The sequence below is a fragment of the Catharus ustulatus genome, chromosome 5 (genome assembly GCF_009819885.2).
Source record: "Catharus ustulatus isolate bCatUst1 chromosome 5, bCatUst1.pri.v2, whole genome shotgun sequence".
In the NCBI taxonomy this organism is placed as follows: domain Eukaryota; kingdom Metazoa; phylum Chordata; class Aves; order Passeriformes; family Turdidae; genus Catharus; species Catharus ustulatus.
The window spans coordinates 39,021,242-39,047,344 of NC_046225.1; the positions used below are offsets into that span (position 1 = coordinate 39,021,242).

Genomic DNA, 26,103 nt, shown 5'->3' on the forward strand with positions numbered 1-26,103 from the left:
TTTTCTTTGAAAAAATTTAATCCACTTAAAAGTCAATCATAACAAGAAAAGGCAATTGAAAAGGAGTTTACACTGTAAACTATATTAGTTGGTAAAAATAGATGAAATTTTTTACTAAATTTCATTTATAGACATTTTCTCATCCAGCCAGAATAAGAATTGCTTTCCTCATACCGTTATTAGAAATTGGAATGAGTACTTAAAATGCCAAATGAAAATCCCTTTTTATATTTGGCACATTGTTATCTGACACTGAATTGAGGTGTCATGTTTTCCACTAGTATAAAAGGCATTATGTTCTGAGCTATCACTGCCAATTTCTGTTTCAATCATTAATGGAAATGGTATTTTCATTAGTAACACACCCAATATTGGAATTTCTTACTTCTTCCATATTTGTACTAGTATTATTAAGCTTAACTTGATCAGTCCACAGAATTCCCCAATCATCTTATGGACCTCTTTTACAAATTCACCATGCAGAACAAGGAAAATCCAGTTATGTTATGGAAAGCTTTTTCTTCCGTACAGTGTTTTACCTGACCCTTTTTCCTTTTTTTTCATATTTTGCCATCTAGTACCTGCTTCCTCATCTGGACTTCTCCCACATTTTGTTAATGAACAGAATAATCTTCCTTTGTAGAGGCAAAACTCCAAATAGCAATTACCGTAAATAATAGCAGAAGTTAGCAGTGCTCAGAATTCACCTTCCCCTTACAATACTGTTTCCTGCTTCTTATAACTGCAGTAGATAAATAACAAAATAAATTTCTCAGTTGTTAGATAGTTTTCTTCAAGTTAAATTCTTCTGTTAAGGTTCAAAAAAAAAAAATTTAAAACTACAATAATAAGGCTAATATGTATTTAGTATTTTGTAAGTGATGTTTCAAATAACCTCATGGATTTGTAAAACTGCTTTTACGAACAACATGAAAATTGAAAAGGAAGGTTATTCTCGTATCAAAACTTGCCTCTTATCCTTTCAAAAATTTCCCTCATCAGTAATAAACTACATAAGGATGAAAAATTACATGAAATCATGAGTTTTGAGAATTCCAGTTCACACATACTCATGAGAAGCTGGCAAAATTACTCTCACAATATTTCTTCTTTTTTTAGAGCTCTATAACTCTTATGTGTCAGCTTAGCTGGAAACTCTCCCAAGTGCACAGAACCAAGTCTATCCTAATCTAAGGGCTCTAAAGTGCTACAGAAATTACCATTACAGCTAGTTGGCAAAGCCATGCTATGAGGCAGCCAGTCATGAAAACTGAGCAACTGCTTAGAAGTTAACGCCCACACAGCATTTCGGGAGAACCAACAACATGAATGCTGAGATCTGAATGCACAGTGTAGTTGAGAGTAGCTGAGAGGAAACCCTTGCAAACTGGGAAAACCAGAAACAGTAGGCTACAACTGTCACAATGGAAACCAGAAAATAGAAGCATAGGTAAATAAATAAAGGATCTGACAGTCAATGCAATGCCATGAAGGAGTGGAAAAAAGTGGGATTCAAGTGTCCCAAATTTTCTATTGCGTGGCAATGTGAAGTAACTGGAGTCAGATCTTGCAGCATTGCAGAATAATGAGAGCTTCCAAATGAAAATGCACCATATGTAACAAATGTACAACATTACAAAGATATCAAAACACTTGAAAAGAGCAGTGGTTTAATCTGGATGTTTGCATTTCCCATGTACAGTAATTTCACGGTTATAAGCCACACTGATTATAAGTCGCATGTCCGGGTGTCGGCAACATTTCGTTCTTTGTCCATATATAAGCCGCACTGGATTATAAACCGCATTTTCGTTCGCAGTGAGGACCCGCGTGCAACTTTCACAAACTTGCCAATTAGTAACAGAATCGCGGGATCACGGGGTTTAATGGCTCGGGGCCAGGCAGGCCCGGCTTGGGGTTGCCTCCCAAGGGCCGGGGCATTGCCTACCGCCGCCCCGCACCACCACTCTGGGGCCGGGGCTATGTCTGCCACCGCTCCGTGCTGCCTCCCCAGGGCCGGGCTATGCCTGCCACTGCTCCGTGCTGCCTCCCCAGGGCCGGGCTATGCCTGCTGCCACTCAGCGCCGCCCCTCTGGGGCAGCGGGCTCGTATTTCCAGGTTGGCAAATTTCTGAACTTGTTCATATATTGGTCACATCTGATTATAAGCTGCACTTCCGGGTTGGGACCAAAATTTTAGTCAAAATGGTGCGGCTTATAATTGTGAAATGACTGTATTGACTTCTGGGCATGAAATTTCTTGGCCTCATTTTCTCACTAGTAAAATGGGGAGTATTCTGAAGAGAACTTAATTGCTGTTAAAAAAACCACTCAGCTACCCTGGTGAAAAGAATAACTAATTAGGTATCAAATGATTTTTATGTTAATACAAAATTCAGATTACAAACCTAAATAAAATGAAATCCTGACTGTTCACTCACTTGATGTCAACAGAAGAGATAGGCTGCAAAATTATTTTAGCATTTAGGGTTTTATCACAGCACACAAGAAAATGGCAACAAGCCACATTGCAGATTAACAATACTTGGATTTTTATTTTGTTTAAGACCATAGTAATACTGTAATAGACAAGGATATCCTTACCTTGACTTACTAGCCCATTTCCAGCAAATAAAACAAGAACAACATAATGATTCCTCTGATATGCTTCTCCATTTCTGGCAATTAACTATTTTAATTTTAAAATCGCTTCATAAACTTCAAATGCTGGAATTTATGGTATTAGAGTTCCCTTTTAATGTAGCTTGGTCAGCTGTCATTTGCGAAGAACAAAATCTGTATAATCAGGATAGCAATACTGCTGTTTATAATGACTGTAAAGTGGTTCATTTCAAACTCCAGAACTCAAAGTATCCGGGCCTTTAATGCTTTGCTGTGCAGCAGCCAAGTGCAGAAAGAAAGTATTCAGCAGTGGCACCTGTTTGTGCTAATTCGAACAGTCCAAAATCTAGTGTACAATCTCAACCTAACAAAGTACAGTAGTTTCACAAATACAAGCCGCACGGAGTATAAGCCGCACTTCCGGTGCCTCGACAATGTTGCTGTCTTTGTCAATAGATAAGTCGCACCCCGAATATTAGCCGCACTTTCATTCGTAGCGAGAATCCGTGCGCAGCTTTCACAAATTGGCCAGTTAGTAACAGGATCGCGGCATAGCGGGCTTTACTGGCTCGGGGCGGGGTCAGGAAAGCTCGGTCCGCTCATGGTTGCCGACGGGGCCGGCCGGGTGGTGTTGCAGCCGCCACCGGGCTCACTGGCCCCCCTCTCCCGTCAGCACTGCCTCGCTGCCGCGTTTACTCGCCCTGCCGGCGGGCCAGTCGCTGTCGACGCTGCGAGGCACGCCGGCCGCCCCGCCGCTGAGTTTGCTTGCCCGGTCGGCAGGGCTGCCGCCGCTGCCAGGCTCTGCCGGCGGGGCGGTCACCGCCAGGCTCGCCGGCCGCCCCCTCCCGTCTGCACCGCCGCCGCGTTTGCTCGCCCTGGCCGGCACTGCAGGCCCCCGCACCGCCAGGCTCTCCCACGCTGCTGGCCCCGATTCTTCTGGGCTTCCCCCGCTGCCAGGCAGCCCCACCCACCGGGCTTCCTGCTTCTGCCATGCTCCCCTGCACTGCTAGCCCCAGTTCTCCCGGGCTCTGCCGCCCCCCCTGCCCCGCCCTGCTGGCTCAGGCTCAGCCGCCCGCCCCCACACTGCAGGCCCCGCCTCTGCCAGGCTTTCCCACCTCAGCCGGGGCCGGCTGGGCTCCAGCTTGGCTTGGGGCTGCCGCGGGCTCTCACTTCCATGTTGGCAGATTTTAGAATTTTGTTCATGTATTAGCCGCCCTCGAATATTAGCCGCACTTCCGGGTTTCCACCAAACTTTTGGTCAAATTGGTGCGGCTTGTATTCGTGAAATTACTGTAATTTTTAGAAACAACCAACCAACAAACCTGTGCTCTATCATCTATGATTAATTTCATAACCACATTCATAAACTATTTTATTCTGGCAATTTTTCATCTATGCTTTAGAAGACAGGTGTGTTTCATTTCCAGTAAGACAAGATACACAAGAAAATTAACACAACTGATAGAATATTTAGTCTTTGAAGGCATTTTTTAAACATCAAAGACTATAAAACCCTTAGAAATATAATTTCTTTGTAGCACATGCTGTGTTGTTACTTTTGGAAAACACACTTCCTTCTATTTATATTTTTAAAGTAATATATTTAAACTAAATTGTAGAAGATGTAAAAGAGTAATAATATTCACAGCACAAATTCCATTACAGTTAGTCTTAACAGTTTTCGTCTCTATTTTCGAGATGCATATAAACATTTGTTTTAAAAATGAGATAAAGATTAAATATGGTACAAGGAATTATTTGTATGACACTTCACCTGCATGTCCTTCTGCACATACAAGAGATGGCTAAATATACACAAGTAGTTGATACTTATCCTGGATCTGAAACTTGTATAACAGGTATAATAGAGGCTTTTAAGATACCAGGCAGAGGAACAGGAACTCTTAGGTGCTTTGAAGAATTTATTATTTTATACATTATAGGCAATCACTCAGAAGAAATTTGTAAAGCAATGCCCTTGAAACAAAGAACTTAAAATAAAATCAGTAACAAATCAAGTTTTAGTACTGAGTTTCTGATGCAAGCATACAATGCTTCATGAAGGACTCAAAAGAAGAGAAGCATGAGCTACTGAAATGTCTAATTCAGCACGAAAAATTACCTGCTTAGGGACCAGCTGATTTGTATTTTAATGAGTGTATGAGATGCTAATCCTCAAAATTTTACTGACTTATCTAAAGCTACTGAATGTTGTCATTTCCTCCTTGATCTATATTCAGCAATTTTTTCTATTTTATACTCAAAGCGTTTGAACTGAAGAAATCTAGACTCAGATGAACTATTTTAAAATTTATTTCCTCATTATGCAAAATGTTACCTTAACATTGGATTGAAGAGGAAAAAAGGCATACATACCATAAAACAATCTTCAAAAAGTATTAAATGTTCTTTTCATTAATACCATTCTTAAGGATATTATGTATTTATGCTTAAGCACAGAAAATAAACCCAAACAAGTCATATTTACCTGAGAGCAACAAGAAATTCAGAAGCTGGATTGACGGGAAAACATCAAGCAGCTGCTGTGTCCTTTTCTAAACAGCAACTCAAGCCCATTTGTACAACCCAAACACTACTCTTCATAACATATGAAGAGAAGAAGTGGCTGAAGTACAGACTGTGCTACTGTTTTGGGGGAATGAAAAGACAAAAAATGAGAGAACACAAACTTTTTAATCCAGAAAAGACAAAACTTGGTTTAGATCTGAACTGCTTCTTCACTGCAATCCCTTGCTATCCTGCAGATAGAATTCTACAGAATTACTTGAGCATCGCAACAAAGCCATACTATCAGCACAATAACCTGAGAGTTGTGTTGCTAATTGCAACAGACACAACACTGTAAACCAAACAAATGAAAGGTTCATATCTCCTTTTTACAGTTTTTCTTCCTGAATGACATGTCTATCCAGGATCTAGACAAACCATACAGCATTAAGTTACAACTCATAACCAAAGTTATGTTTCATCCAGATTTCTGCAGTTCTCATAATCCCTGTTAACAGTGTGATAACCCAACCAAAGACGTTAACCAAAAATTTGTTTCAAAATGCAGTGCAATGACATTTTTAGTGGCACAACAGGGAAAAATGAGTGTCTTAAAACACTTCTCATAGTTGAGCTCTGGCTTTTGACATCCATTCTATTAAATAGTTACATATTGAGACACCACTTGTCTTCTCTAATAATGAAGCAACACAGTTCCCTTAAAAGAGCTTTAATGCACAAAAATTAGTAAAGTTTTGTTATACATATACTTTCTCTCTGTATTCTGGTGTAGCACATTATTTCCATCAGTTCTTGAACTACTCTACAATGTTCAAATTTATGCCTTTGGGAGGTATGGCAGTACTTTTTTCCTCCAGTGTATAAAAATAATTGGTCTTACACAGTTTAGGCTCTACACAAATCGAGTACATGAATGATGCAACCTTTCATTTCTAACATCATGAAAAGATTGCTTATTCAACTGCTAACCCTTAATGAATTCAAAATTGTTTAACTGAAGTATCCTGCCCTTCCTAGTAGTTGAAAATACTACTCCTATCTTAGAAAATAATTCTAGTTTACAGACTTGTATGTCTGGATTTCCTGAGAATGGAATTACTGGTCACGGATTAAATATCAATCAGTATTTCTGCACATAACTGACATTCTCCATATAACGTGCCTTTAAAAGCATAAGAAGTAACTCAGATACTTAAGTGATTATGAAATCTAGCATTCTAACTTTCTCAGTTCATGAAAAAATAACATAGTAAAGTTAAATCTGTATCCCTTTGTTATGCACCACTGGATAGCTGCTTCTTGTAATGGGGATAGGTGCCCCTTCAGCTACAAGTCTGGCATCAACCAATTCTGCTGTCACATTATCACATGAACATGCTTGATCTGCTTAACCAGTCCATCTAATCACTGACAGTTAAGTTCTACCCAGAAGGGAAGTAGGTATGACCAATCAGCTTACAAGTAAATTCAATCAGAGTTCTGCTAGAAACACAGTAAGTTTATTTACAGTATTTGTTGCAGTCCTCTTTGGATACCTAACATAACTCAACTATTAAGAGTATTACAGAAGAGTCCAAAATAAGTTGTGTGTGTACTTACAGACATTACTAAACCCAGAAACGTGTCAGACAGCAGGCACACACAGCCTGCTGACAGACAAACTCTAGCAAATCTTGCCCCACAGAAGTTTAAAAAGTTACCACCTCCAGTTGCCCATTCCATTCCTCAGCTAAATGTTCCTGCCCCTCTCTCCCTTCCTGGAAACCAACAGGAAAGAATGCGTATTGGTACACTCCTCAGTTCAAAATCTGGCAATTTAAACTGTTGATAAGTTAAAACTAACCTGTTGGACTTCACACCGAAAAAACCCCTCACACCCACCCCTTACAACCTATTCTGCACAGAGCAAATAACGCCCTGGAAAAAGCTGTAGTAAACTGTGAGGGGAGAGGAGTGTAAAAATGTACACGCACGCAGCCTCTTCGTAAGGATACTTGGGCATAATTTTTGATGGCCTTATGTACTGATACAGGTGTATCAGTGAATCTTGGGAAGAATCTCCTCATTTTGCACCTCTTCCCTTTGTATAGTTCCTTTCTTGGGTCCAAGCAATTTCTTTCATTAACAACCATGCCTAGAGAACAGAGATTCCCTCTTTGGCAACTAATTCAACTTCTTCCATAGGACTGTGGTACCACAGGAGCTATGGTATGGAGCTATGCTTTTGGTATTTCAACCAGTTTGATAAACTAACTGCTATTTTTATAGTAGGCAGTACAACCACCTTATTAATCTAAATTCATGCAACTAAACAGTGGTTTTTTGCAGTTTTTTTAGTTAATCTTTTCCTCAATGAACAGCAAAAATGTCACAGTTTATTATTAAATAGATGCCTCAAAATAAAAACAATACTTGAGCTGTGACGCTTTTGTCACCAATTTTAATTCCTTTCAAATTTGTTAATTTTATTCTATGTTACGGGCTGTCTATATTTTCCTTTAACCATTTAACTTTTTTTTTCAAAAAATAATTTTTATTTCTAAAAAAGTGAAATAATCCGTTCACTTTTATTCCCCCTTTCTTCAAATCCTGTCAGGTCTTCTTCTTGATTAAGTAAAAGTGGTTAAGTGGTTTAATTTTTCTTCTTACTGTGTAAAGCATATCTTGGTGCCTAAGAATGTTTTTAATAAAAGGAAATTACACAGTCATTAGTAGCGATGAGAGTTAAAAGTTTATTCTGCAAGCTTATGTCATTATATGCTGACTCTCATGGCTAGTGTTCATAACAGAAAGGCTTTTTCCATCACCAAAATTGGTATTGGTTAAATGATATCACCATGACACAGCTAGTGAAACATCTTTTTCTTCAAGCTGAGGCATGACAAGTCTCTGCTTGGTGGTTTTACAAGAGACATAAAAATATCTCGTGATGAAGACTTGAAACTGGCTGAGTGAATGAGGTTAAACCTGGGTAAGGTGAGGTGGATCAGTAGCACTCAGGCTTCTTGCCGAGAATGCAAAGCAAAATGAAGTGAGAAAGATTAAGCTAAATCAGTAGTGTTTGAACGAATTTACCTAATTTGGCTTCACAGGCTATGGAATAGGCAAACATCACAGGAACAAAAATACATTGACTTTGGAGCCACGAATATTTGTTTCTCTCTGTGATGCGGCTTTTATTTTGCCCTATATTATGCCACTAAATGAGACAATGTTGTCAAGTATCAATTTCATTCTCAAATCAGAAACTAAAAATTCCCTGAGATTTTCTTGCTGAAGGACTCACAATAATACTACAAAAGCAAGTGAAAATTTCTTCGTGCTTATCTTCTTATTCTGCATACTGTGTAGATCCAAAGCTAAAAAAATGGAGATGAAAAGAACATTAGAATTAAATGCAGTCCAAAAAGCCTCTTCTCTTTGTCCCAGCTTTTCCACACCAGCTGTAAAAATGAGCCATCCAGAAGAGGTGTTAACTGAAAGGGGGCTGTTACAAGAGACAGCTGATCGTGGCCACATTTATTTTAATCTCCATCTTCCTACCCAGAGCTGCCTAAGAGGCTGTATGCTGCTACTGTCTCTTAAAAAATTAACATTTCAGCAATTAATAAAGCAAAAATTCAATAAAGTATTTAGACATTTATGGTAAAATAATCAGGAAGTACATACATGTCCCTAGATTAAAAAAAAAAGGTCTTCATCTATATAGGTGCCAAAGATGCCACAGGCACCTAAACTTTCACCTGTAAAATTAGTCAGAAACTTAAGCCCCAAGAAGGCTAAAGGTGCTGGGCTGAAGTTAACATCTCCCTTTCACTTGAAATTCACAACCCCAAAGTGTCAGCCATCCCAAAGCTCCCATCTATGTGTGCCATGTTAGAACCAATACAACTTCAGTGGGAAAACAAAGAACTCATAGCAATCTCTGCTGATGGTCAGTGTCAACACTTGCTATTTTGTTTACAGATGATGAAAGGAATCGCTCTGTAACTTGAACTCGATCACAGTAGAAACATGTCAACCAAAGAAAGCAAGCTACTCTCTCTCAAAAGACTACTAATCATCAGCTGCTGACAAGGATCAATCCTGTTGAAGTGACGGCACTATAAAAAAAGAACACATGTTTAATAGATCAAAGAGTGCACAAAAAACTCATTTTCAAAGTCAGATAATTTTAGAGTAAGGACTGGAGAAGGATGGCAAATTCTACATTTCAGCCCTGCTGCCAAGTCTATCTCTGCATTTTTTTTCAGTGAATTTGTAATGGAAAACATTACATTTCTTGAAGTAATAGCTAGACTGACATGCCTTGTGCTCTGTTGGTCTGGTCTTAAGGATGCTGCTTGGGTGTAATGAATATCACTCGACTGCAACTTGGAAATGGACTCTCAAACTTTTCTGCTTCCCCAAGACCCTATAAATTTGTTTCCATAATTATAGTATTTGCTCAATTCCCAGAAACACAATTTATTGTGTATTGCGACTTTTGACATTAATGTTATGCCATTGTTCTTCACAAAATATCAGATTTTATCTTTCAAAACAATCTAGAACTTAGGAACAAACAGCTATTGTGAATAATTATCTCCCCTTCTTCCACAACTGCCTTGTTTCAAATTTTTTTCCTATTTTGATTTTGCAAGATGTCAGTCATTAAAAAGCTATAGGTTTCTGTATTCTGAAACAGTAATAGATCAGTCCTTGAATAAATTACACCATCTGTCTTCCCCTGTATACTGTGCTTTTAAGTGACATTTATTTAAGGTTTCTACTAAAATAAATCCAAACCTACACAAGCAATAGCTGTATTTATTCATTGCCTTAAAAACATGAACTTGGTTAAGCCTTTTGATTTTGGTCTTTTGCGGGTACCTAATCACTGCTGTGGAAATTTCACTACTGTGGAAATTTCACTACTTTATTCCTGTATGTTCTGACCAACAGCCATTTTTTTAAATTGAACAACTGTTTAGTAAGAAAAACACTAAGTAGCACCTTTATGCACTAAAAGCAGGGACAAAGGTGATTTAAGCCTTTTTTTTTGGTAGATACGAGAAAAAAATGGCATTCACATTTGAGCTATCCTTTTGAAAGCAGCAGACATTTTATGACTTCTGAAATGATTAGGTTTCCTAGCTTACAGTAAAAGCTTCCTTAATGCTTCTAAATCTTCAAATATTTTGGGGAAAAGTACAGTGATTTCATGAATACAAGCCGCACTGAGTATAAGCCGCATCTCTGGGTGTTGGTAAATATTTCGTTCTTTGTCCATAAATAAGCCGCAACTGAATATAAGCTGCTCTGTCGTTCGCAGCGAGGACCCGTGTGCAACAAAGTTGCCAAATAGTAACAGAACCGCGGCAGGGCGGGGTTTACTGGCTCGGCTCGGGCTGTGTAGGTTCGGCCCGCTCAGGGTTGCTGACGGGGTCAGGTGGCCCAGCTCGGTGGGGCCGCTCGGCGGGGTCTCTCGAGGCTGGCCGCCACCTCTGGGGTCGCTCACCCCGGCCCCGCTCCCACCGCGGCAGCAGCGGGTGGGCACGGAGCACACGCCTCGCTCCCGCGGTGGGCGAGCGCGGAGCACACGCTCTGCTCCCGCGGCGAGCGGGCACGGAGCACCCCCTGCTTCCGCTGCGGTGGCGGAGGGCAGGGGCGGAGCACACACCCCGCTCCCGCGGCATGAGAGCACGGAACACACGCCCCGCTCCCGCGGCAGGCAAGCACGGAGCGCCCCCTGCTCCCACCGCGGCGGCGGAGGGTGGGGGCAGAGCCCCCCGCCTCCTCCCCGAGCCGTGGGGATGTCAGCACAGCCTCTCCCCCGCCTGAAGTAGGGAACTCCCCTGCCTCCCTCCCTCCCCCCACGCTGCCGGCGCTGAGCTGGCCCCACTCACCGCACAACACAGTAACCAATTTGTAACAATAGCGAAATCCTGGGTTTTACTGGCAGGCGCTCAGCTCGGCACCCTGGCTGGCACTTCTGGGGTTGTAAATGTCAGAAAATTATTCACATATTAACCGCTCCTGAATATTAGCCGCATTTCCGGTTTGAGAGCAAAATCTAAGTCAAAATGATGCGGCTTGTATTCGTGAAATTACTGTACCCACTTTTCAGTAAGAGTAATCCAAGGTCTCAGTAACAAAAAGTTCCAGATCATAAATCATCACAATAATTAATATTTGAATAGCATAAAATAATAACAAGCCAACAAAAATCTTTAAACAAGAAACTCTCCGTGCTGCTGAAACTCTTATGAAATATCAGAAAGGTCAAGAATTAAGAAATGCAAACCAAAAAGAGCCTTGTCTCTTAGGGCTTGTGACTAATTTCAATGTGGCAAATGCACAGGCACACAGGAACCAACTGCACAGTGGAACAGAGAGTCCCCAAAGGAATGTCGCCATAGGTACCTTCACATCCTAGAGGCTGACCAGACGTGTTGCAGCTACTCAGTCTGGGGAGAAACAAAAAAGCCTTAGTATGACCTTTTTCTTCTTCCATTTCCTACCTTTATCTGCAAAGATTTTTCTTCCCTGATTCATAGACCTGGCTTTTGGCTACTTGGAGGAAGAGAAACAGCACTTATAAGTAATTAGAGGTATTTCAGAATGGCCTGACAGTCCCCACCTTCTTCTCCCTATCCCTTCCATCACCACGAGGCCTTCCACCCTTTTAGAAAGCCTGCATTCTGTTCCTACTCCCAGTATTAGCAGCACTGGAATCTTAGGGCTGGGGAGAGGAAATTAAATATAACTGAATCACTGCTGACACCTGTTGGCAGCCCCGTTAATCGGGCCTGCTATAGTTAATACAGACGAATACAGCGATTGGGAACACCGAAAAATCGACCCCAAAGCACTGCAAAAGCTCTCATTCCCTTTGGTTCTCACACTGATAATGCTGCAGGAATGGACACCAAATAGGGGCCCCCGGGAGGAGCTAGGAATCACCTTGTAATAAGGGTAAAACATAGTTTGTTCATCAAACTTAGTATAAGTTTATACTGCAGCCTTAGAAACTTAGTTTCTCTTTACTAACGAAACTCTGTTTACTAGCAAAGCTTACAGTACTTTCACGAATACAAGCCGCACGGAGTATAAGCCGCACTTCCGGTGCGTCGACAATGTTGCTGTCTTTGTCAATAAATAAGCCGCACCCCGAATATTAGCTGCACTTTCGTTCGTAGCGAGAATCCGTGCGCAGCTTTCACAAATTGGCCAATTAGTAACAGGATCGCAGCATAGCGGGGTTTACTGGCTCAGGGCGGGGCCAGGCAGGCTCGGCCCGCTCATGGTTGCCGACGGGGCCGGGTGGCCCAGCTCAGCGCCACGGCTCAGCGGGGCTGGCCGGGTGGTGCTGCTGCCGCCGCCGGGCTCACTGTTCCCCCTCTCCTGTCAGCACAGCCCCGCTGCCACGTTTGCTCGCCCGGCCGGCAGGGCTGCCGCCACCGCCGGGCTCGCCAGCCGCCCCGCGCCGCGTTTGCTCGCCCTGCCGGCGGGGCTGCCGCTGCCGCCGGGCTTGCTGGCCTCCCTGTCCCGTCAGCACAGCCCTGCTGCCGTGTTTGCTCGCCCTGCTGGCGGGCCAACCGCCGCCGCCGCTGCCAGGCACGCCGGTCGCCCCGCGCTGCGTTTGCTCGCCAGATCGGCAGGGCTGCCGCCGCTGCCAGGCTCGCCCTGGCCGCCCCGCGCCGCGTTTGCTCGCCCTGCCGGCGGGGCGGCCGCCACCAGGCTCGCCAGCCGCCCCCTCCCGTCTGCACCGCCACCGCGTTTGCTCGCCCTGGTCGGCACTGCAGGCCCCCGCACCGCCAGGCTCCCCCACGCTGCTGGCCCCGATTCTGCTGGGCTTCCCCCACTGCCAGGCAGCCCCACCCGCCGGGCTTCCTGCTTCTGCCATGCTCCCCTGCACTGCTAGCCCCAGTTCTCCCGGGCTTCCCCGCCCTGCTGGCCCGGGCTCTGCCGCCCCCCCTGCCCCGCCCTGCTGGCTCAGGCTCAGCCGCCCGCCCCCCACACTGCTGGCCCCGCCTCTGCCAGGCTTTCCCAGCTCTGCCGGGGCCAGCCGGGCTCCAGCTTGGCTTGGGGCTGCCGCGGGCTCTCACTTCCGTGTTGGCAGCTTTTAGAATATTGTTCATATATTAGCCGCTCCCGAATATTGGCCGCACTTCCGGGTTTCCACCAAAATTTTGGTCAAATTGGTGCGGCTTGTATTCGTGAAATTACTGTAGTTTGTTTGCTAATAAAGTAAAAGCTTTAAGTTCCTTAAACTATATAGCTTTAGAAGTTTATTTTTTTTTGCTACTCAGTATAACTAGGGCCCCAAAACCTTATCAAACGGGGAATAGATAAGCTTGTAGGCCAATTATCTTTAACCATATATGGTAAAGTTGTTTCAAGTTTGCCAGGACAGCAAGACCTGAGACCCCAGCCTCCCCCTTCAAGCACCTGGAAGACTACTGCCTAGCAAATGAGACCACGCATGCGAACAAAGAAGCTGAAAAAGATAACAAATCCAGGAAACGATTCCAGATAAAAGGGGGTGGAAGAAAGGGAGATGTGTGAATTGCTGGAGAAAAATGGAATTGTAATGGGTTTTCTCAGCAACACCCAGATCTGTTGGCTCACTTGTTATTGCCTGCTCTAATTATAATAAATTACCTTTAATTGACTACTGCCGATTCGCTTCAAATTTACTACAACCTCACTACATAAACTGATCTTTGCTGGTACCAATTTCAATTGAAATTTCAACCAAATTGGTGGGGTAAGGTGAAAGGCTGCCTCACCCTGCCAAGGGTGTGAGATCACCACGCCATCACCTGGCAAAAAAAAAAGGATTCCAGGAAAAAGCCCAGCTGCTAAAGGAAATCTCTAGGTAAGAAGATGACATACTGAGCATGTGTGTAACAACAAAGTGGGAATGATTAGGAGCATCCTATAGGAAACGAGGGAGGGAATGGCAAATCACAGCACCAGTGAAAGCAAGATACAGACATCAAGTGAAAATGCAAGCCTTCGCCTAAACCTTACTTACGAGGATATACTGTACAGCAAAAATCCATCATAGCGACAGGTCGCAGCTGCCCTGCAGGAAGGAGTGCCGCGGGGGCAGGGCGGCGGCGGGCCGGCAGTGAGCGCAAAGCGCGGCGCCGGCGTCAGCACGGCCGCCATAGCGCGCGCGGCGCCAGCCCCGCCCAGCTCCTGGCGGAAGCGGGACCGGGGCGGGCCGGCGGGCGGGGCCTGTAGGGACCCCGCCCAGCCGGGCCGAGGCCACGCCCCCCCGCGGTCGCGCGCGCGCCCCTTGCCCGCCGCCGCCCGCTTCCTGCCGCGTCCGCCCCGCCCGAGCAGCGGCCGCAGCCCCGGCCGGGCCCAGCGGGGAGATGAACACGGTGCTGTCCCGGGCGAACTCGCTCTTCGCCTTCTCGCTGAGTGTGATGGCGGCGCTCACCTTCGGCTGCTTCATCACCACCGCCTTCAAGGAGCGCAGTGTGCCCGTCCGCATCGCCGTCTCCCGGGTCACGCTGTGAGTGCGGCGGGGGGAGGGAAGGGAGTGGCGGGGGAGGGCCGGGCCGGGCCGGGCGGCAGCCGCTGCCGGCTGGGGAGGTGCAGGGCTCGGGAGCCGAGAGCAGGGCCCAGGGCGGGTGAGGGGCCAGGGGCGGTCGCCCCCGGCTCCTCGCGCGGCGCTCGGGCCCGGCCTCCTGCGCTGCTGGCCCGGCCAATGGGCGAGCCCCACGACTGCGCGGCCGGGCGGGAGCCGGGGCGGGGCTGGGACACCCGCGAGCGGAGCGGGGCCGGCTCTGCCCGCCGCTGTGGACTGGCAGGGAGCTGCAGGAGCGTGGAGTTTATTCTGTGAACGTTCATTTATCCGACCGTAGTGCATTTTTATTTTAGCTAGTACTTCTCTTGCGTTTCTCCACTGATAACCTAGCATACTTTCCGTCCTGTGGGAGCAAAGTGATTGGGATGCCTTCTTTGCGAAATGCACCAGGTATAGGACGCAATACCACATCATAACATGTTTCCTGCACGTAAAATGTACTGATGCAAACTTGTGCTGGGAGACCTTTTTCCCCTAATTTTGATGTTGGTCCGGAGTGGGGTTTTTTTCTCTGAGACTTCGTCACGAAAAACTTCCATTAAGTTGAGTATGTGTGATGTGGAGGGCAGTAGTTTCACAAGCATTTGAGCCGCTGTTACAGCCATCAATGACTAGTGGGAGGTCTTTGCTCCGTTTTTGCCACGTGGTCCTTTACCAGAGCTCCACAGGGGAATCTGACTTGTAGGACACTTTACTGAGCTGCTTTAGCTCAGCTCATGGTTTTTTTGTTTGGTTGGTTTTGGCCCAGATTAGGGAGCTAAAGCAGCCCATTTTTGGAAGTGTTTAGTGCCAGGTTGGATGGAGCTCTGCACTGCTTGGTCTAGTGAAAGGTGTGCCTGTCCAAGTCAGGGAGGTTGGAGATTCATGCTCTTTAAGGTCTCTTCTAACCTAGGCCATTCTGAGATTTGATGATGATTCTGTCGCTTTGGGAACCCCCGCAAGGGAAGTGGCACCAGCGGATACCTTATTAGGCAGGACTTGAAAGGAGAGATGAATGCGAATAAAGGGACTGCCATCACCTTTCAGACTGGTTTAATACCACAGGAGAAAAAAAGAGCAACCTGTATCCATGCTACACTGAGGATTGCAACAGCATAAAATTGGCATAAAAGCAAATTATTTGAGTGTTATGGTGAGCTCAGCATATATAAGGCAGCATAATAATGCCTAATTTGGGTGAAATGTGTATTGCCTGTCCCTTCTGTGACGCACAGATCTGGTGTTACTGGGAGATGTTATACCTAACATGCTTCCCTTGAATGTCTGAGAATTTAAGGCCTGCTTCTCCACGTGACTGAAAGTGTTTAAGAGGTGAAGTCAAGTGCTTGATAAGGTTTACTACTTAAAAAGATTCTGCTTTTTTCAAAGGGATAGAAATTCATACCAAGACTTAATTTGTGAAGATTTGGTGGTGTTTTTCTTAACTGCTATCTCCAAAAGTGTTTTCTTCACTTGTATTCTTTTTTTTATTTGAGATTACTAAACTTGGTTTTAATGAAATGAAGTTTCAATTTACCAATTTCCCAACTGTAATAAACTATGAAGTTCATAATTCATAAAAAATTTCTTCCATGAGGAGTTAAAGTTCATAGTTGATTGCCAAGCTAATTGCTTATGGTATTCCTCTTTGTAGATGGTAAGTTGGGTAAATTGATAAGCTTTATGAATGCATATGGAAATATTTGCTGTCTGTCTGTTATTTTCCAGTTGCTCTTTCTATTCTGGTTTAGTGTGGCATCATGAGGTACTGTTCCAAATGTGGGTTTATAATAAAGCCTTCCAAAACAATACCCTTTTCCAGTATGTAGAGGAAAATAACTATTTTCTTCGTGCTGTTATTTAAATGCATTACAGGAATAAATCTTGAAACTTGTGTACTATGCATGTAAACTGTTTTATTCAAATGGTGGGAGCACGAGAGTCTTTGTTTTTTCAAGGAGAGTTTAGAAACAAAGTTGAAAATGGTTGCCAGCAGACTGCTATGCTGATGGTATCCCAATCAGTTTTACATATTTGGGAATGCTAAAACATATTTTACTAAAATGAAACTCAAAGCAGTCCAGCTTAGATACAGATTGTTGTTAACAGAAAAAAAGTCAATAGGCTATTTGTATGTCTTAGACGCTGTGATGGCAAGGCCTGACATTTAAAATTGGAACACCATAATTTCTAGAAGGTAGGTATTAATTTGTAATGTTGATTACATTTTAACCAGAAGTATTTAAAATAAAATACAGAAAATGGATGAGAAAAATATTTAATAAGAACCATAATTTATGTAGTGTGTGTGAGACAAATAATGATCTTGTGTTGTGTTATTTTCTCTTAGAAAAAATGTAGAAGATTTCACTGGACCTAGAGAAAGAAGTGATCTGGGATTCGTCACATTTGACATTACTGCAGATATCCTTAATGGAAAAAATGGTTTGCAAGCTTTCTGGAATAAGAACACTTTGATGTCTATTTTTGTTACCTTATAATCTTCAGATATTCAGGACTTGGGGAAAACTAGCAATTTGTCTTAAAATAAAAATTTAAAGTAGCTAAACATAGTATTTTGCATAGCTATGGCAGTGAAATAGAACTTAAACCAACTGTTTGGTCTCTAGTAGATGACAAGTTGTTTAATGTCTGTTTTTAAAATCAGGCTCTCTTGTGAAGTGCACTGGATCTAATGAAGGGGAGTGCAGTCTAACATATAGACATTGTTACTTTTAAGGGAAGTTTGTATCAGTGGTTTGAGGATTGAATTAATGATAAGATTTATATAGCATATTGTACCTAATCTAGGAACTGCACCTTTCAAACTCATTGTGTTGTGAGGCTTTCAAAGTTCTGACTGTATAGCAATTGCATAGAAGTATCTGTCCTCTAAAAATAAAAAAGACATTGTAATCCTTTACTTGCTTAGATGTAAAACACTCCAATCTTTATATTGCATAGTATGAAATTCATTAGGAAGCATATGATTTACTAAAAAATTTTTCACATCATATTGGGTTTTGGCTTCTTTCTCAGTTGCTGTTGAAGTTTTGCAGTTTTTCTTTTGTATTTCTTTGCTTCCCTGCTTGTCTGGATTTAGGCTTTTCAAGGAGTTTTTCTGTAGAAGTCAGTACCTAATAATAGGCAGAATATGCAGGTGATTACACTAAACCGTGTTTTGCAGCTGGTCTAAGAATCCTGGGATTTTTTTCCCTGTCTGCTGGATTTTGTCACTGTTAGGCAGGACACTGATTCCCTCTATGTTTTGGTTTCAGTCTTTGAAGAACACTGTGTTGTGCAAGCAGACCACACAAAATACAACTCTTCATACAAACACTGGATAAACAGGCTAATCAGATTTTTATAGGTCTGTCTGCAGAGGAAGGAGTAAGAGGATTTTTTTTTTTTATCAACTGGGAACAGGAGAGGTAAGCTCCTCAGTCTGAGTTTTATCTCTGAAATGCTTATGCATACTAAAATTGGAGACTGAAATTCTAGAGTAGATGCACAGACTTGTGCACGTGGTATATGGAGAGAAGCAGGGCAAGGCAGGACAGGACCTCTAAAAGAAATGCTCTTGTACAAGGATTAGTGTGCAGTATGTGGGCATAAAGATTCCATGTTTGAATGACTTCTACTAGTAACAACCTTTTTTTTTAAAGATTTCTGACTAAATCTCTCATGCCTGGCATAAATAAAACTTGCAATACTTAGAGCTGTAAAATGCAGCTGTCTGGTGGGATTTTTTTGTTCAAAATTTTTAAAGAGATATAGGTACATGGACTGTCTTAGCTATCAGAAGAAAGTTGTTAGTCCTGGGAGAGAGAAGTTAAATAAAATGGCAGTTAGAAAAAGGAACTAGGCAAAGGAAAGGGAAACAATTTAAACAAACTCCTTTAAGCTTATTTAATTAATTGCTAACTTTTGCAAGTGCTAAGAAATTCTGTGAAGGAGAGCTTCAGGATCTTGTTTGATATTTTGAGCCTGGTGACAAAAAATGTTCAAGTGAAAGATTTCTACCTATGTGGTAGCAGTTAAATATTTAATTCTTTCCTTTTTTTGCCCTTTGAATTAGTAGCTTAAAAACATGTTTGTCTTGGGATGAGTGGAAGAAGAAAAAACAGATTTTGAGGCTGGTTAGGGGATCTATTTATTCTTTGAGATAATGGCAAATATAATACCAAAGAGGAAATAAAAGATTACAGTTAATCTCTATTGCGAATTTAAAGTCTTTTCCTTAGCAGTCACACATTAGTGTTAAGTAAACAGACAACTGTGCAGAATCCCAGCATTAATGTAGTGTCTCAAATGGCAGTCATCAGTTCTTTACTGTTGATCAAAAATCTGAGCAGAGTTTTGTTCGAGTCTAATGAGCTTTCTTTGTTGTCAGTAGGGAATCGAATTTACTAATTTTTGGGGGTCCCTTCCAATACAAAATACTTCCAATAGTCTAATTTCTCTAACACGGGCATTAAGGGCTCTTTGAATTCCCTATGCTTCACTGATTTTGTATTTATATATTACTTAATGTTATTGTATTTGGACACGAGGGTTCTCTGATAGTATAAAAATTGCCTTGAGGATATTTATGGAAGAATTCTGTCGTGACTTTTATGTTTAAGGTTTTATAATATGTTGTCTGGTTACTAACTTGCAGTGTCAAATATAGAACTCTTAAATTATTGGAGGAGAAATAGCTGCTACATTTCATAAATAGTAAAAAGAAATACCCACCTAAAACCCTGTCACTTTATTATGATTAAAATATGTGTTCAAACTGCTGGCAGTGCTCAGATTTAATGAGTAAGATGAGGTGTGTTGAAAGGTAAGAGCTCCCTGTAATGATTATAAACTACTTAGCTAGTAAAAATAAAACAAGGTTATGTAAGTACTGTATGGTATTTTTCTTAACTTGCATACATCTGCAGAGTATATTTGATTGGAATGTTAAACAATTGTTTCTATATTTGTCTGCAGAATATTCAACAAAAAACAATGTAAGTATTAAAAAGAAGTTTGAAGCAATTACCATTTTAGTACTGCAGCTATTTTTAAACATTCTGTAGTTCTGCTGAGTAGAGTTAAGGCCACCAGCATTTCCTACTAGCCTGTGGTTTTTTTACTGGTCTTCATGGTTATTTTCTTGACAGTTTAACTGTAGGCTGGGAAGTTCATCTCCATGAAACCTAACTTGATCTCTGCCCAGTAGAATGGGAAAACAATAACACATGCCTTGTGTTGCAGTATACTTACAGTAGCATACTGTAATTGAGTTTTTCACCTTTCTGTCCATTTTATTCTTTTTCTAAATTTCTGCTGTTGCTACTGAACTACCTTTGGATAGCTGAACACCCTTTTTACTGATCTGGTAAAAGCTATGTGGAACAGTCTTTAAATAAATTAGTTTAATGAAACACCATGCTGCCATGGTACCACTGAATTAAAGTTAAAAACTGCTATGGTCACATTGCAAGGATATGGTGAAAGTTTGTGGGTTTTCTTAACTTGCTGAACAAAACTATCTTTTTTTTCTTGTGGGTTTTTTTTTTTTTTAAGTACAGTAATTTCACGATTACAAGCCGCACCGTTTTGACCAAAATTTTGCTCCCATACTGGAAATGCTCCTTCCCCTCCTGCTGCCACCGCCGTGGGTGCCGGCAGGCTCCATGCCCGTCTGCCGCTGCAACGCAGCACCAGGCCGGGGCGAGCGAGCCCAGCAGCAGTGGCGGCCGGCCTGAGCGGCCCCGCTGAGCAGCAGCCCCAAGGGGCCGAGCCCTCACAGCCCGAGCTGAGCCGGTAAACCCCGCCATGCTGCGATTCTGTTACTATTTGGCAACTTTGTTGCACGCAGGTCCTCGCTGAGAACAACAGAGTGGCTTATAATTGGGTGCAGCTTGTGTATGGACAAAGAACAAAATGTTTGCCAACACACAGAGATGTAGCTTATAGTCAGTGTGGCTTGTAATCGTGAAATTACTGTACTTTATATTAAACAAGATTGTGGATATTGTGTTTGTACTAGGCCAGTTTTTAGGGTTTCTGTGATTTTATTGCATTGTTCCATATTGTAGATTTTATTTCTATGTAAATCACCACTTCACACAAATACTGAGAAGTATTTTTCTAAATTTTTCCATAAAGTACTAAACAAGACTGTCTAGCATTTGCTTAAAAGAACAGGATAACGTTTTGGTAATGTAAGAACTTTGGATTTCACTTTTTGAACTGTTCATAATTTTTTTAGGGAGTTACGCTTGTAATTTGAGTAGAGATTTCCATTAAAGTTAGAAATATGTTAAATACATTAAATACATAAGCAGAGTTATAATAACTCAGTTTCAGTTCTTTATTTGAAACAAAGTCTAAATACTGCTTTAAAAGCGACTTACCTTTGCAATTCAGAAGGAAACCTCTTCATGCTTTGTAATTCTTCTAAAGCATATGACTTTTTAAAAATGTCTTTCTTGTTTTTTAAGATGTTCCTTATTGTTTCCATGTATTCCATGCCACACTGTGCAGTAGTATTACATTACCCCATTGTGAAGCATTATTTTGTTATATTAACTATGGATTGCAAGCATGTATTTCAGGGGTTTTAGATGAATAGTACAATGAAGGTCCAGTTTCTGAATGTGATCTGGTAAGGAACCTTGCTGATTTAATTACAATTGTGATTTTAGGCCCTAAATCAGGTGGTCCTTTGGGACAAGATCATGTTGAGAGGAGATAACCCAAGGCTGTCCTTAAAAGACATGAAGTCAAAGTACTTTTTCTTTGATGATGGAAATGGTCTCAAGTAAGTTAAATATTTGTTTTATTACTGTTAGTCATCATGTCTTGATTTACTTACATACTTTGCATTTTATACGTGTGTTCATTGGTGTGGTAAGGTACCTATATTCTAGCTGATAGTCTGTCATCTCTGTTGCATCTTTGATTGTTAGAAGATGGCCTTGGGGTACAAGATACCCTATGTATCCTATGTATGTAGACTAAAAGAAGCACTGCTATTATGAGCAACAGGCTTATAATAGGGTTTCTGCCTTCAGTGTGTGTAGAATTGGGTCTGTGATGCACTCAACTCCAAAGGAGTCAAGTAAAAAAAATGTAAGCAGTAACTACCTAAAATTAAAAAGCTTATTGTTTCTGAACCTTGTAAACAATGTGTATCCTAATGTATTTAATACTAGTAACTGTTAGTTAAATCAGTGAACTTGAGTATTCGTGCTGACCGTCTTTCTTGCTTTTGCAGGGGAAACAGGAATATCACCTTGACTCTCTCCTGGAATGTTGTACCAAATGCTGGCATTCTACCTCTTGTAACGGGATCAGGACATGTGTCTGTACCTTTCCCAGATACCTATGAAACAACAAAAAGTTATTAAATTATAGTACTGAATCATAAGCAAAATATTTTTATACTTGTATATTGTGGATACATTTTATTGCAGTTACTTCTTGCATCCCATGCAACTTTTCATTGAAAGGAACTTAATTTCCTCAGGCTAGTAGTATAGGAAAAGAAAATAAAAATTCAGGGTTTTGGTTTTTTAAAAATAAAACACTGAAGCTGCAACTTAAGGGAAAGGTAAATTGCAGAGTAATGGTTTTAAGGAGGGGGAAAACTGAGGATTTTTTTTTCCTGGCCATCTAAGTATAGATCTCCTTTTCTTTTAAATAAATATTTTTAAACCAGAACATAGTATTCCTGTGTTTGGGCTTTTTAAGTACTGTGATAGTTACTTATTTTGTGTAGAACTCAAATACACCTTCTGGAGTTGAAATAAACAGCTGTTCCATTTTAGGACATTTTTTTAATCCATGTGCAGTATGTTAGAGTAGGCTAAGCTTGGTCCTTTCTAGGACTGCCAGCAGCTACTTGGAAAACTGGTGGTTCCTTATCTTTCAGTCTCCCTCAGATCCTGAGTGCCACTGATGTAGCCCACATCTAGTTCTCTATTACATTTTAATTAATTACATTTTACATTCTGTATATCATTTTAATAACTGCTTGCAATGCAGCAAACTGAAGGAATAAAAAGAAATATATTCAGTATGAGTCTTAAGACTTTAAGCATAAGACATAAGGCTAAGTCAGTAAGAAAAGTAATTTAGGTAGAGAAAGGCTTTTCCGAAATGGAATTTCTAGATTTTTGTTGGGATTTGTTCATCAGGAAGAATTGCTTCTGCTTGTTGCAAAAGGGGCTGAGACAACTAATGTTAGAGGGGAGCTTCTATAGCAAGGAATAGGATAGATGTTCCCTAAACAGTCCGGGTAAACCTTTCCATAACAGAGGATTTCCCCATGGTAAGACAGAGTAATTGAGGCAGATTTACCAGCTTGAGTGTTAATGAGTCCACCTGCAAGTCTTTCTGGGTTGCATGAACCAGGAAATGTAGGAAGCAGCGTATGGCAGCTTCATTCAGCACCTCTGTGGAAAAAGCAGCTTGTCTGTGGCTGCACATCCCCCTGTGTGTGCTCCTTTCCCCAGCTACAGCTTTGAATGCTGTCAGGATTGGGAGGAGAGAAGGAGCAGGGTGTCAGGGTGGCTTCATGGCAGTACTGACAGTTTGTAGTGACTGACTGGTGCGTTTAGGTCATCGGATATCCAGGAGAAGGAACCCGCGCCACTATCGCTTTCCTAGCACAATTTACATGTGTACCTTCAAACAAGTGTGACAAGAGAATTCATTGCCAGACAGGGAATGTTCCGGATGTACTGGGGACTTGGAAGAAGAGGGAAGTAAAGCTCAGGTTTTAATACTGTAAATCAGAAAAAAAGTAATAGGAAGAATGAGAACTGCATGAAAAAGTGAAAAACCTTACAAAAGAAGAGATGAACAAAATTGGAGTAGAATATCCCCCTTTGTTTTGAGTTCACCTAAGAGCTGATTAAGTTTGAGAGAGCCAACTTGTTTTTGAAAAGGGGTCTTTAATATTTGTGAATTATCCCTAAGTGACTAATACATTCTTGATGTTTATGTATTAATCAAAAAGGTCTTGGAAAAAATTCTTAAAAGGTGCTTTGTCTTTAAAAACAAATTTTTTTTTTAAGTGCAAAAATTAAAAATCTTTTTTCACATGAGTGTTTTAGGAGAATTTGTCATTTGCATCCAGCATATTTGCATGAATTTCAGTTCTCTGAACTTGTGCTGTTTTCCAGAGTACTATAATCAGCACATTGAAACACATACTATTTTTCCTGTGCTTTGATATCAAATATATATTTGGTTCTAAAAACTCCTACAGAAAACTTAAAACTGTCATAGAGAAGGAAAACAAAATATTTTTAGAGATAATTGGGCAAAGTTGTGGGTTTGTTTTGGTAATTGCTGAATAAGTGGTTGGTTTTTTCATAAATTACATTCTTGAATTGTTCACTGAAGTATTTCTTGTGGCTTGGCATTCTACCACTTCCCTGCATTCCTTTGGCAGTGTTTTTCCAATGAATATAATGTCGACCTATTTAAAAGAAGCTTTAAGTACAAAGACAGGGATCTGCTGTTAAGGAGCATCAGGGAGAAAACTACTTTCTTTCCTACAAAATGGTATATTCCTCCCAGCTGACAGTAGCAGAATTTCAAGACAAACTTTCAAGCTTTCAAATGTGGTGTTTGATGCTTTACTAGCCTTTCGCTGTGAAGGAAATTATGTTTGAGGTGAGCATTTTAGAGTGATGAAGAAGAAACCATCATGGAGTTCAAGGTCTTGCAGAGAATAACTTGTTTTTATCCTCAGGAAAAGGCCAGCATAGATGAGCCCTCGATGCTCTACAAGCTTGGTTTTTGCTCCTGAGCCACTAAGTTGGTTCAGGGTTTAAGGAGGCAAATTCCTAAACCGATCTCAAAAAAAAAAAAAAAAAAAGTAAAAAGCCTTTCAAAAAGTCATATGGGTACTGTATTTTGTTTTGACAATTCTCAAACTATTTATAAAAAGAATATGTTCATGTGGAAACTAATGACATTTACTTCTTGTCACACACATCTCATGAAGAACTGGTATTGCTGGCAGCTGATTGTTCTCTTAGCTCTTTTGCTGACTAAATATTGCCGTTTTATGGAGTAATATGTACAGACAAGGTATTCCCTGGCAAGTGATTTACTTCATGGGGAGAGGCTGAACTGAAAATGCTTAAGATACTTTTCAGATAGTAATTTTTAAGAGAGGTTCTGGAGACAGGAGTTCTTGTGTAAGGACTGAAAAACAGAAAATTTTAAAGTAGCCTGGGTTTCCATTTGCTATCAGAAATATGCAGCGCTACGCTGACAGCTCTGTACAGGAAGGGCAAAATAACTTTGAAAAATCTATGTTTAGAACTCTACTCACCTGAGCATTCAGCCTTATTTATGGGTGGCTCTACAGTTACTGAAAATAGAAAGACATGGAGAAAACAAATTACTCCTATTAGTTGGTAATATTTTAATATGTTTCTTCTGAGCAATGAAGTTAAAGCTAGCTAATATATTGCTCACTAGCAAGATTTAAATAAGAGTTCCTGCATAATTTTTGAATTCTAATCATAATGAAATGCTGAAAACGTTTCTCTGAAAATTGTTTCAAGAATATAGGTTTTGCAGAGCAGTTCTGTAAAATGAAAGCTATTTAGGCTGAAAATTCAGGTACTGGAGAAGCAATCTTACAGTAAATTCAGGAATACAAGCCGCACTGAGTATAAGCCGCATCGCCGGGTGTTGGCAAACATTTTGTTCTTTGTCCATAAATAAGCCGCACCTGAGTATAAGCCGCTCTGTCATTCGCAGCTAGGACCTACATGCAACAAAGTTGCCAAATAGTAACAGAACCGCGGCAGGGTGGGGTTTACTGGCTCGGCTCAGGCCATGAGGGCTCAGGGCTGCCGACAGGGCTGGGTGGCCCAGCTCGACGCTGCCACTCAGCGGGGCCGCTCGGGGCTGGCCACCGCCACCGCTGGGCTTGGTCACCGTGGCCCGGCGCTGCTCCGCGGTGGCAGGGGGGGCACAGAGCCCACCGGCACCTGCGGCGGCGATGGCAGGCAGGGTTGTAGCCTGCCTGCTCCTGCGGCGACAGCATGCGGGGACGGGAGCCCCCCGAGCCGCAGGGCCAAGCAGGAGAGAGCCCCTGCTTCCCCCGAGCTGCAGGGCTAAGCAGGAGAGAGCTGCCCCTGCTTCCCCCAAGCCACGGGGCCAAGCAGGAGAGAGCCCCTGCTTCCCCTGAGCTGCAGGGCTAAGCAGGAGGGAGCTGCCCCTGCCTCCCCCCAGCTGCGGGGCCAAGCAGGAGAGAGCCCCTGCTTTCCCCGAGCTTCAGGGCTAAGCAGGAGAGAGCTGTCCCGCCTTCCCCCAAGCCACGGGGCCAGCAGGAGAGAGCTGCCCCGCCTTCCCCACCCCCTGTGCTGCCTGCACGGAGCA

General features: G+C 42.1%; 1 protein-coding gene across 1 annotated transcript in view; it reads right to left on the reverse strand.

Moving 5' to 3' along the window:
• ASB5 (ankyrin repeat and SOCS box containing 5) overlaps positions 1–23,184 on the reverse strand; it is a 53,089-nt gene extending 29,905 nt beyond the window's left edge. The window contains exons 1-4 of the mRNA XM_042779307.1: positions 23,056–23,184; positions 21,989–22,078; positions 15,037–15,160; positions 14,587–14,733 (exon numbers count right to left, since the gene is read on the reverse strand). Coding sequence (XP_042635241.1) covers positions 14,587–14,733; positions 15,037–15,160; positions 21,989–22,078; positions 23,056–23,184 — 490 coding nt within the window. The remainder of the gene's footprint in view (positions 1–14,586; positions 14,734–15,036; positions 15,161–21,988; positions 22,079–23,055) is intronic.
• Positions 23,185–26,103: the final 2,919 nt, after the last annotated feature.